The sequence below is a fragment of the Lissotriton vulgaris genome, chromosome 7 (genome assembly GCF_964263255.1).
Source record: "Lissotriton vulgaris chromosome 7, aLisVul1.2, whole genome shotgun sequence".
Lineage (NCBI taxonomy): Eukaryota > Metazoa > Chordata > Amphibia > Caudata > Salamandridae > Lissotriton > Lissotriton vulgaris.
The window spans coordinates 1476724108-1476737354 of NC_141695.1; the positions used below are offsets into that span (position 1 = coordinate 1476724108).

At 41.4% G+C, this 13247-nt stretch overlaps 1 protein-coding gene across 1 annotated transcript in view; it reads left to right on the forward strand.

The window, feature by feature from the left end:
- RAB5IF (RAB5 interacting factor) overlaps positions 1–1059 on the forward strand; it is a 52966-nt gene extending 51907 nt beyond the window's left edge. The window contains exon 4 of the mRNA XM_086932276.1: positions 413–1059. Within this exon, the coding sequence (XP_086788402.1) occupies positions 413–454 (42 nt within the window). The 3' untranslated portion in view covers positions 455–1059. The remainder of the gene's footprint in view (positions 1–412) is intronic.
- The last annotated feature ends 12188 nt before the right edge of the window (positions 1060–13247 follow it).

A 13247-nucleotide genomic window follows, 5' to 3' on the forward strand; every position in this document is an offset into this window, starting at 1 on the left:
TGTAACTTATCTTTCTCCCTAACTCCCACACAAGTCACTTATCTTCAAATGTCAGTTTCCTCCCAATGTTTGTCTTACTTTCCGCAGTCTGACTTGGCATGTCATCTGTAGGTCACTGTAACACAACCAGGCCTATTAGCTATGGCTTTGTCCACGATGTGTAAATGTTCCTGTGCATAAATAAACATGTGGCTTCTATCTTTTGTCCCTGCATCTTTGAGAAGTATTGGTGACGCATGGGTTACTGAAACTGGTTATCTTTGTGATTGCTGCGGTGTCATTGATGTGCAGAGACACACAGGGTGAGACCTGCTAGTGTGACACTCCTGAGTGAGAACAGTAGACTAACTTTTGCTACGTGGTTGATTATTGAAATACTAATAGCCAAGTTAATAATTGTACTTCCTTCTAGGTGGTTTGGGTTATCTTCTACACTGCTGTACACTTCGATTGACACAGCTGACGCGCCACTTTGCCAAATAAGTTCCTAATGAACAGATGGAATCGTATTTAAATCGGAACCTGTGCTAGGCTTGGAATGGCAAGAGGCAGGTGAAAAGGAAGCAAATGATTGCTGAAAAGGCACGTTTTACTACAATGGAAAAAAGACACTTCTGATACCCAGAGGCCGATCCAGGACCATTTTATACAAGTGTTACTGAAGATCACTTTTTTAAAACTAGAATAACATTGGAAGCAAAAGCCCATCACCTTTTCAACGCTAGTCTCTCACCTGATTCACCAGTTCAACTTAATTTTATTTTTTTACAGTATCCTCAGCATGCCATGCTCATAAGCTGACATAACTTAATTGTACCAACACTGTTTTTTCTACATGACCCAAGAATCGTGGTAAAATGTCTGCATAGAATTTATAATTCGTGTCTTCCACCACCATTATTAAGATACTACAGTTGCAGTCAGCGAAGTAAACAAATGTTGATTTTTCTATCCGAGAACTTGAAATGCTGCAGTGTTCGAATAATATAAGGTATTTCAGGATAACTTGATTGCATTACATGTTTTATTGTAATTAAAGATTCAGTTTGTTCAAGTACAGACACTGAAGCGTTGCTAAATTACTTGAAAAATGAGAATAGTAGTTCCTGATCCCTGCTGAAGTAAGGTGTGAGAGGCAGAATGACCCGATGCTTCTTAGCCAAGTGTCTCCAGGAGTTGCTGTTTGTCACCAGAATGTGATGATAACTTGGGGGCGCTTGAAGATTGAGTCCCATTAAAAGTGGACGATTGTGGCCACAGATTGGTTCGTTTGACAGTTGAGATTTAACTAGTGAGAGAGACTGTAGTTCCTAACCTCAGTGGGATGTCTGGAAACACCATAGTATGAGTGGAGTTGGACAATGGGGGATGAGTGGGGCAAGAGTACTGTGACCGTTTGTGGGAACTGTGAGTTGACTGGCCTTGGTATTGTTTGCAAATGTTTAGTGTTTACAGGATAAAAGTGGAGTACACAATTGATTGTATAATGGAGAATACGAGTGACAAATTCCTGCTGCAGAACGGATATTTTTATTAGATGTTACTTAAAGTTGAGTTGAGATTGCGGAAATTAGGAATTACAGGAATGTGAGGATCAAAGAAGACTAGTATTTTCTATAAATTGATCATCATTCCATAGATTAACTCGTGCTTTCCCAATCTCTTCCTGCCAGGTTTAATAAGTAGTACAGTCTTGAGGTCGTGCCCATGATGTCCCTATACCATGTACAATAGCGTAAAGAATAGTGCAACAGCCTCTGTAGTCCAAAAGGTAACAGCTGTTGCATTGCCCAGGCTTTGAAAATAAGAAATACAAAAAGGAAAAGCAGATACAAGGGTACTTCATCCAAACACTTAAAATATCAGAGAGCACCCCTTCACATCTTGCTTTCAAAAGCCCTCCAGCAGTGCTAAAAGAAGATGCAGGTGTACTTCTTCAAGGAACAGCTCCTTGAATAATAAGGAACATAACATCTCCCATGGCCCACAGCTTAAGATCCAATTTCTTTAACACCTCACCTCTACAGTGTCCTCTTTCTGGTCCCATGTACTTTCTCTGGAAGTGCCACTGTAAATGCTTACGACTACAGGCAGCAAATTACCAGACTTGTCTGTGCCATGTTCGTTTTACTTGTCGGACAGAACGAATCCGAGGTGTGATCACATTTTGAATGGGAGCCTTGCATGTCCATCTGTAGAAATGGCGATTGTTGTTGGCAAGTATATTATTCTTCTCGGTCATGGACTTTTTAGTAGATTCACATAGTTTTAAAAACATACATTCAAACGAGCATTGGGAAAGCCCATATGTCTGGCATTGGACACCAGCCTTATGCCTTTAGAAATTCTTATTTTTTTTTCTATCATTGTTTTTGCAAAATGGCTTTGTTGTGAAAGTTGCTGGGCCCTTATCAATCTAAAAAACATTGACTAAAGGAAAAAATGTTTTTGGGTCCAAAAAGGCACACATGTCTATGGCACTAACGCAAACTACTTTGTGTGTGGATGTACTCCTTGGTAAAGAAAAGCATGTTGTAATTCCCAGTGAAGTCGGGCAATGGCTGAAGTGAGCTGTGGATAAAAAAACCGTGAATGACACAACAACAGACTTATGGATGAAGTCTGGCCGAAAACCCCTATAGGTAACTGGTATAACCATAATTTTCGTAAAATCAAAAGGTCAAACTAACACCCTACCTGAAAAAGTCAGTTGATCTGGTCTTCAATTTGCTTATGCTTTTTTTGTAAATCTTTATTATTACTAATAGAGATGGTTAAAAAGATCGATAAATAGAGAGGCTCACAAAGACAGACTGAGTATGAATAGAATTATACTTGGAAAGATATGCAGGTAGAATGATAGACTTGCATAGACGGATACACATAGAGAAAGATTGACAAGGATATATAGATATTTGCTTAGAAGCTGCAAAGTGGATGTAAGTTGCTAGATAGATGCACAGAGATAGAGGGAGAGACAGACAGTAGATGGATACAGACAGACATGTATATAGACGGGTAAATAGACACACAGAGGGGTAAGTAGGCTTGCGGAGATAGATAAACGGCTCAGCACAAATTCAGTTTGTAATGTAATGGTTAAATATCGACAAACACAACATAGAAGAGCACTGAAAGCCAGACTAAAGGCGTACAAGCAGGATATACAGACTAAATTGATTTACAAGTATAGCTGTAACTCTCAAATTACATACAGGAGGTCAATTACAAATGCATTTTATTGCACGCATTCTAAAAAGAGAATTACTTTATAAAGAATATATTCAAATGGATACAATCTGGTATGCTCTGCAATAGCAGCAATCCGAGAAAGGTCGCTTCAAAAGGAATATACACCCTCATTTCAGGAAACAGGAACTGATGAAAATGTAATGTGGCCTATGGTGTGAAGAGCTGTTAAAAAGTGTCCTTCTAAAGTAATAATTAAGTACAAAGACTGCCACTGAAGAGAACAACCTTTTGTGTGGATGTGCTCCTTGCAAAAAAAACAAAATGCAGTCACTCAGTGACGTTAGTCAGTGGCTGACTTCGGCTACTAGACTTCGTAGCGGGCTATCGACTCGTCTCTTTGGCCTATGGGCCACACTTGGCCGGGCAATACTTCTCCATTTCGAATGAGATCGAGTGACCTGCTAATGGAATGCACTATGTCCCATTTCTGTCCAAAGTATCACTCTAAAAACCCTCACACCGACCAACATCCCGTTTGCAACTTATGTCTCTCGCACGAACATCGAGAGGACTCTTGTGAGGCCTAGAAGTCTTTTTGGTCAAAAAAGGCTCTGGGAGGAGGAGGAACATGGCGGCGGCAGGCTAGCGGCTGTCGTGGAGATCTTCACTTGAGCGCATTGGATTGACGGATGCGCTGTCCCGACAGAATTTTTCCGGTGAGAATTGGTAGCGTGAAGTTTGCGAGTTACTTCTAGGCAGAAAAACGAGGTTTTGTTTCTCCCTTTCATGTAACCAAACGAGGAGAATCCGTCGGCGCTAGGACCCTTGGACCTTGGGGATGGTTGCAGCAGCGAACGTGTGCTGGGAGGACGCGGAGGAGGGGCAGACGCAGGTCACGAGAAGCGAGGCAGTGAGAGCGGTGAAAGCGGATCCAGGAAATGCGGCGGAGGAATCTGTGACGAACGCGGGAGCTTCTCCGAGGTAGCCCCACATATCAACGATAAGTCATAATTTGAGACGCTGGGGTGAAGTTCGGGAGGGGGTTACTCGGAAGTGGGATATCTGGAAGCACATGAGAAGTGTTTTTCCGTTGCAACATTACAGAGGACCGGTCTGCTGGGGGCATTTAAAAAAAAAATAAAAGGCATTTTTCAATTAACAGATATCTCTCCCCAGTTACTCCAATTACCCCTGCCAAAGGTAGAGTTCGTATGGAGGCAGCTTCGTCTGCAACAGCAGTAGTAGCACCAGTTCTGTTGAATCAGGGGGAAGGGAGCCCAGATACGGTGTCTGATACCAACACTATCACACCGGTAGACCTATACTCAGCTAAAGCTACAAGAGTCTCAGAGCATAAGGGGAAAGACCGGGCAAACAGTAAGCAGGCTATGAGCCGAGGAGAGGTAGTAAAGAACAGATATCAGTTGAGGTCAAAACAAGAATTAAAGCAGCAGGGGGTTCTAGAGTCAGCTGAACTCGGCGAGAAGGTGAGACCTTCACCTCTTATTTCACATAAAAGTAAGAGGAAATGGAGTTCCAAGAAAACTATTTGTAGTAAACTCCCCCAGCAGACTTCAACGCTAAAAAATACTCCCACTCTTAAAAGCTATATCAAGGTGGTAGAGAAAATGAATACTTTAAAAGAAGGAGCTAATGTGGAAGAGGTCCAGTGGTCCATTCAGAATATGGAGCCTCCTTCCTTATCTGGTTCAGTCTTGGATAACAGGTACTCCCTATTAGCTGAAATTCAAACCGAGGAAGTTCTAGAAGACTCAGAGAGCCCAGTCAATATAGACAATGACATACCAATAAATTGTAGCAATACCAATAGTCCCTCAGAGAATCCTCTTTCTCATCAAGACTCCTTGAATTTACAGAGATAGCAGGATGGAGTCGTATTGAGTCTGTGGAAAACCCCAAAAGTGCATCCACCTTAGCTTCTAAAACTCGTGTTATATTAGAAAAAGACACAGGTCTGATCTCTACTCCTCCCCAGGAGTTTGATAAGATTGGACTTCTGCTTCATTCTTTAAGAAGTGACTTGTTGGAGAAGTTCGAAATTTCTGAGACAAATCAAAAAAGACTACATGACAGGTTTGATCTTTTAGAAACCAGATTGGAAGGAGTAGAAGCACAAACAGTTACCTTGGAAAAAAAGGTCTCTACCCTCTCAGTTACCACAACAGAAAATAGCGAGGAACTAAGTGCCTTAAAGAAACAGAATAAGGCTTTAATGATGGATATGGAAAGACTGGAGACTCACTCGAGATGGAACAACCTCCGCATTTTAAAGATACCAGAAGGAGAGGAAGTAGGGGATATAAAAGCCTTTGTCTGCAGACTCCCAAGAGAGGGGGTTTTGAAAGATCGTCCGGATATAGATCTCGAAGCGGAGATTCAGAGAGTACATAGAGACCCTTTCCAGACCTATACTGTTAAAGAGTTGATATTGAGTAGAGCTCTAGCAAGTGCCTCTCTCCATTATCGGGCCAACCCATATCAAATCAGGTCTGACATAGGAGGAAGAACGGCTCAGACAATGGGAATTGGGATCAAGAATGCCGGAGCTGAGATTATTGGGAGCAAAAGTGCAGATGAAGTTTCCAGCCTTGCTTAAGGTTATGTGGATTAATAAAACATATACCTGTAATCAGCCGGAGGAGGTAGATGAATTGTTACAGAAAATGAGGGAGTAGGTTAGGTTGGTGATTTCCAGCCCCAAAAATTGAGCACATTTTAATACCTGACTTCCATCTGTATACATTTGTATATATTTGTACACTCAGACTATGCCTGTACGGCAAGATATAACTTAGTGATTTAGGACATATACAAAACTACACAAAACTACACATAAAACCACACTATGTATAAAATAAATTAAAAAAAAAACACACACATACAATAATGGGGTTCGCACACTACACTTGACTAATATAACTTAAATAAAATGGGGGGGAGAAAGCAGGTAGGGAAAGGGAAAAGGGAGGTACTAAGTTACACTAATTTACACTAATCCACTTCGACAGCAGCAGAAGCAGCTAATAGGGCAAGGGATAAGATAGATAGGGCGCGGTAAGGTGGAGAGCTCCACAGGGGCAGGACAAACGCCCAAGATGAAGGGAGGGTTCCTTGGGGGAGGGAGCGGGGGGAGGGGGAAAAAAGAAAAAAGTCCTCATTTGTGTACAGAAACTCTAAAACGAACATCCATTTACATAGACAAATACAGCCATATAAACACATATATAGACATTTAGATAATACCCTAGAGATTAACTGGGAGGGTAACACCTGGCTATGGCAGTAATTTCCCACACAAGCAGTAAGATTATTTCCTGGAATCTCAATGGAATAGGAAGCTTTAGGAAACAGAGGATATGTGATTTCTTAAAGAATCTCGAGGCTAGTATATATGTACTTCAGGAGACCCATCTCGAGGAAAAAGAGTGCAAGAAGGTTTTTGAGAAAAGGCGTTTGGTACAGGACATTTTATGCTCGAGGCAAAAGGGAATATCTAGAGGAGTTGCAATAATTGTTAGAGCAAATAAGGGCATTAAAGTACAGAGTTGGGATACAGATCAGACAGGGAGGTGGTTTGTAGCTGAGCTCTTAATTGCTGGCTCACCATATACTCTTGCAGTGTTTTATGGCCCGAATGAGGATAATGAAACCTTCCTGGGTAAACTTGAGAGGGTCTTAATTCCTAGTAGGGCACCTCTGATTCTTGGGGGGGGGGGGACTTTAATTTTATTCTAGATACTCAGCTGGATCACACCTACAGAGCAAAATATATTCTGCCTAAGAAATCCCTCTCTGTTCTTTAAAAAATAATGAAAGAACATAACTTGTTGGATGCTTGGAGAACCAAGAATGGCAACCTTAGAGAATATTCCTTTTATAGTAAAAAATACAAACAATTCTCGAGAATTGACTTATTCCTGGTAGATCATTCTTTGGAATCAGTCCTGGTTTCAGTCACTCATATTCCAGTGGGCCTTTCGGATCACTCAGTAGTACAACTTAACATTAATTTTGCAAATATTGCTACCGAACGAAGATGGACCTTAGATAGAACTATTCTCTTAGACGATAATATTAGAGTCAAAATTAGAAGCAGTATAAGGGAATATTTTTTATTTAATGTGGGCTCAGCACTAGAACAGACTGTTTGGGAATCATTTAAGGCCTTCCTTAGAGGCTTATTGGGATACCACATGAGACAAAAAAGAAAAGAGATAAGATATAGAAATTAAAGAACTGGATTCTATTAGAAAGAGAGAGCAGGAGCTGCAGCATGCAGCCTTGGAGGAAAGGGAGAAGATTCCAGAATTAGAAAAGGAGCTTCTAGGGTTACAGTTGAGTCTCAAAGCTAGAGCTGACAAACAGATTCATGACAGATGGGAAACTAGTAAATTAAACAACTTTGAATACGGAGAGAAGTGTGGGGCACTTTTGGCGTGGAAGGCCAGAGCAGACAGGACCAGAAATAATATTGACACCTTGACCCAAAGGACCTCCGGAGATCAGCTAACTAAGGAAGAAGAGATCAGGGATGAAGCCAGAGGATTCACGGAAGAGTTATAGCGGGAAAATATCAAGGTTGGAATAGAAGATTTGGAGAAGTGGTGGAACCAAAGGGCACTACCCCAATTGAACAAAGAAGATAAAAAGACCTTGTCGAGAGACATTACTGAGGGGGAAATTAGAGCTCAGTTAAAAAAGATGAGTAGGAATAAAGCCCCAGGCCCAGATGGCCTGCCAACGGAGATCTACAAAGATAATGATGATGTGATTATTCCACACTTATTGTCCCTTTTCAACAATATTTATCACCAAAGAGAGAATATCCCACCCTCCTGGTTCGAGGCCACCATCACTTTAATAGCAAAACCAAACAAGGACCCAAAGAATATAAGAGTCATATAAACCTATCTCTCTTTTAAATTCGGACCTTAAAATATTTTCGGGGATTCTGGCCGAGAGACTATCCAAAGTTATTAAAACTGTCATTCACCCTGACCAAAGGGGTTTTATCCCAGGACGACAACTGAACGAGTTGACCTTTCAGGTCATCGGTGCAATTGATTATGCCGAAGTAAAGGGATTGCCACTTACCATCGTGGCAATAGATGCCGCGAAGGCTTTTGATCAAGTTAACTGGGTGTTTCTGTGGGACACCCTAACAAGGTTCGGCTTTCCACCACCCTTTATTCAGGCTGTTAAAAATTTATACGGGAACCCACGAGCTAAGGTTTTAATTAACGGGTCTTTGTCAGATTGGTTTGTGATATCAAGAGGGACGAGGCAGGGTTGCCCCCTGTCTCCTCTCCTTTTTGATTTATATATTGAGCCTTTTGTGACAGTGATACGATCTGACCCAACAATTTCTTCCTTTAATATGGGGGGGCTGGAGTTAAAGACCACATTGTATGCTGACGATCTGTTGCTATATACTACTAACCCATTAGAAGCTATCCCGAAGTTATTTAATCTAGCAGAGGAATATGGAGCAGTCTCAGGTTATGGTATTAACAAAAACAAAACAGACCTAATGAGTTGGAATAGTCCTGTCCCCATACCAGATACAAAAACAAAGATCAGGTACCTAGGTATACACATCACTCAAAAATTGCAAGACACACCCAAAGTATCCTGGCAGATCGTGGTAAAAGAGATAACTAAACTTCTTCAAAGATGATCCAGTCTTCCTCTTAGTATCTATGGAAGAGTTAATTTAATTAAAATGGTAGTATTACCTAAAGTGACTTTCCTATTTAATAGCATTCCACTGACATTTCATAATAAAGACATTTCAAACCTTCAGGGAAAGATTAGCTCATTTATTTGGGCATCCAAGTCACCAAGAATTGCGTGGAAAAAGTTGAGGAGGGGGTTAAAAATAGGAGGACTAGCTCTCCCAGATTTGCTTTTCTACTGTTACGCATTTCAGTTGAAAAATTTTAGACTCTTGGCCAATAAGCTAGATTCGTCGTCACATGGTAGTTTGTTTCAGGCTTTGCTATCCGACCTTCCTAAGGGTCTTGAACTTTTTTTGTTTAAATTTGGCGCCCAAAAATTTTACCAAAAAGTCAGCCTAAAAATTCTACTAACAGCCTTAAAATTATGGCAAACAGCCTGTAAAATTTGGAAAATTCCCTACTATAACTCTGGCACCAATTTGGGACTCCACCGGAATGTCTATTGGATCGACTCTCCCTTCCCTTGAGAGAGGCCGGCTTAAAACGATGGGGAGATCTCCAGGTCAATCAAGAACTATTAGATTGGACATCTATATCTAATTTGCCAGGAAGGTCCCTCACGAGGTTTAAATACTATCAACTATCATCATGGTGGGGAGGTCAAAATTGGGTGTCAGAAACAGCGGGCTGCGAATTCTTAGACTTAGCTAATAGACAAGAAGGGTGAGGTTTCAGCATGGTGTAACACACTAATTGGGGCAAAGGATAGGCAGGAGGAAGAGCTCTCGAAACTTTGGGGGGATATAATAGGAGATGAGCCGGAGAAACAATCGGAGGTTTGGATAGATTAATTTGTAATATCTCAAAAAACAGTAAAACCTGCTAACCTCAGAAGAAACCATCTTTACACGGCACACAGGGTCTATTGGACTCCCTCTAAGCTCTCAAAAATATCGGGGATACCTCACTTCTGCCCCAGATGCAAATATACAGAGGCCGACGACTTACATATTTTTACAGACTGTACAGAGATTAAAAACTACTGGTCATCGGTCTGCATCTTTTTAGAGGAGGTACTGTCTAGATCAGTCACGTGTAGCCCCAGACTGATTTTTATGGGTTTGCTAGAGGAATAGGATACTAGAGACCGCATCACCCAGTTTATATTCTATGTCATTGTTATTGCCAGGAGGGAGATCTGTAGAGAATGGAAATCTTCAACCCCTCCTAGGTTTGCAGACTGCCTAAAAAACATCATGGCTATTCGTAAAACAGACCTCTTGTGTGGAGGAGAGGAGGCGGCAAAGATTTGGGCTCTGTTGATAAAATGGTCGGATAGTTAGACAACAAACGTCCAATGATTATGCCAGGGGTTTGTGGACTGGTCCTCCCCAAGACAAGTTACAGAGACATCGATCAGGGGAGTTGGACTAGTAGAAAACCTACCTCTGGGAGACTTCTCGAAAGCTAAACATAAAATAAGATATTCCAGGGCGCACAGTTAGGCATTATGTTTGCAGAATTGAGAGTTTCTATTAGTCATTCCATCTGGTGGCATATATGAGGACAAAGATAAAAAAAAAGGCTCTGCGAGATCGAAGGGCTAGGCGTCAAGAAATGCAGCGCAAGCAAGCAAATGGTTGATGTCGGAGTCTCAATCAGAAGAAGACTCGGCCACTCTTCAGTCAACACAAAAACAACGTGCCATGAGTACTTCTACCCCGGCTCCATAATCCAAATCCTCAGCCTCTGCGGAGAAAACTGTTCAAGGGCTGCCACTTCGCAGAAGCCATGGCATGCACCAAAGATTTTACTCTGTAGCCTCGCCTTTCAGCTCTGCTCCAAAAGTTTGGCCCACAGCAGGGGCCTCTCTCCCTTCTATCCAAGACCAAAACATCTCACTCTTAGGTTTTGGCACTGCAAAAAAGACTTGTTTCGAAATCGGACCTTCCTCCATCAAAAACCAAGCATTCTCCACCAAAATACTTTTTTCAGTCCGAAATCTCCAGAGCCAATTCTCAAGCAATTTCACCAAAAGCTCTAGCCGAAACTGAAAACACTTCAAATTCAGCCTGGAACAAAGAACATTATGGTGCAGCCTCCAAAACAACAAACTCCTAAGAAGCAGTTGAGTTTTGAGGAGGCTTTGGACATTCCTGTTCAACCTCTAAAGAAGGAAAGAAAGGATGCTGCAACTAGGCCATTGCACATTCCCATTCCTACTTTGCCTGTACCACGATCAACACCTCCACCACCTCACTGACCACAAGTATCTGATAATTAAAGGTAATAAGTCTCCTCAGTCGACAAAATACGAGGATCATGACCTTCCAGATGACACACAATTAGGGGATCCTTTAGGAAGATTATAATATTGACCCTCATGTTGACACTGAACCTGATTTATATCCTAGACGTCGCCACCTGATGATGCATCTGCTTATCAGAATCTCATAGTCAGAGCAGCCAATTTCCATCAGGGACCTTTATATAAGGACTCAATAGAGGTGGATTTCCTTTTTGAAACTTTACCTAATACACAAAGAGGGGCACAATACTTGCCACTTCTAAAGGGTATGACACTTATGCAGATGAACTTTTTAAATAACCAGTCAAGGAAAGAATAATTTCTAGTCACATTGATTAAAAAATATATATGTACAAACCACCACCTTCAGACTTATTAGAGGTCAAATATATATGTACAAACCACCACCTTCAGACTTATTAGAGGTCAATTAACTCCTGACTCTTTAGTAGTATCCAATGCTAGGAAAAGTGCTAACTCACAAACCACTGTAGAAGCCCCACAAGCAGAAAAAGAATCAAAACTTATGGATGCTGCAGGTAAGAGTTGCGACACCAGCCGTTAATCATTGGCACATTGCTAATAGCCAAGCATTCTTAGCAAGATACGACGGGCCCACTAGGACTAAATAGAGGGGCTTCTCCATCATCTCCCAGAGGAGCACAGAAAAAGCGGTCAAGAGATAGAGTTGCTTGTGATAAGTTTGCCTTCATTAACTATTAGGTGTACTTTAGATGCAGCAGACACTGATACTAAGAGTATAAATACTAGTGTCCTGATGAGAAGAACTGCATGGTTACGGGTGTCAGGTTTCAAACCTGAGGTACCACAGACCATATTGAAAATAAAAGGAGCAAGAACCTCTCACCAGTTACCTCTGGTTCACAATATAAATCTCAGGGACAAACCCTAACGACCAAAGCCTTTTACAGAGGTTACAAGTTCAAAGGAAGAGGCAGAGGGATCAATACACATTCCTGAAATACCAACAATAAACAATGACTCCTTTACATTTCCCCCGATACACCAAACACCGGTTGGGGGTCATTTTCACAATTTTTCCAAATACTGGAATTCAATCACAGCAGACCATGTCCATTTTCTTCAGTTTTCCATGAAGACAAGGGGCTCTGTTGCTTTCCCGGTATGGGGTTCTAGGGGTTTAAGTGGTGCATTGTACCAACATTGTTGGTGCTCACTCAGACTGGTAATGGATTGCTGGACTCCGATGTGATATTGACCATTTGCTGATGGGATGGTTACCCATAGATGGTAAGTCACATTTTGATCACTAGGGTTGGACTAGTTGGCTTCTTTGTGATCTCATACTGTTTCTTTTATGGAACTTACTCCATCTGGATGTTTTTATGGATCCAAACCTGGCCTACTGTTGGCCTACCTGAAGTTCAAGGGTTCTAGCCCTATGCATGTTCTATTCTTTTCATTTTAACTCTCCGTTTAAATACTTTAATATAAGTTTTGAAAATGCACCAGCTTCAGAATCTTGCTGTTCCACTCACAATCTTCAATTTTTACATATTAACTTCACCTCTCGGACAACATTGTCCAGCTATATGTCAGTACCTATCGTACACAGTAGGAATGCATGTTTCTTGTTCTTTTCCTTGGGCTCACTTTCCTTCCTATGCTTTTGCAGGACTATGGATTTTATCTGCATTCTTCCATGAGGTCCTAAACAAGACTATCTTGATTTGCTCTCTTTGCTTAATTATTCTTGATCAGTGGTAAGTAATCTAGGCATTTTGATGTTGTTGTTCTTTGGTTACTGACTAAGTTTTTTATTTCCACCTTAATTCGGGATTTTGGTAGGACTCACTATTACCATCTGCAATTTTTTTTTGTTAAAGATATTTTTATTGAAAGTACAATAAGGAAGAAGGAAGAAAGTGAGAGAAAAGATAGAAACACAGTAAATGCGACAAGGGCCCTCGCAGGAGCTCACTTTACATGGCAGAGGAGACTGAGCATTGCTGAAGATTGTTCAACGCGGCCACCCTTGCCAGGATGGCTCTCAAAGTTCGCCAGTG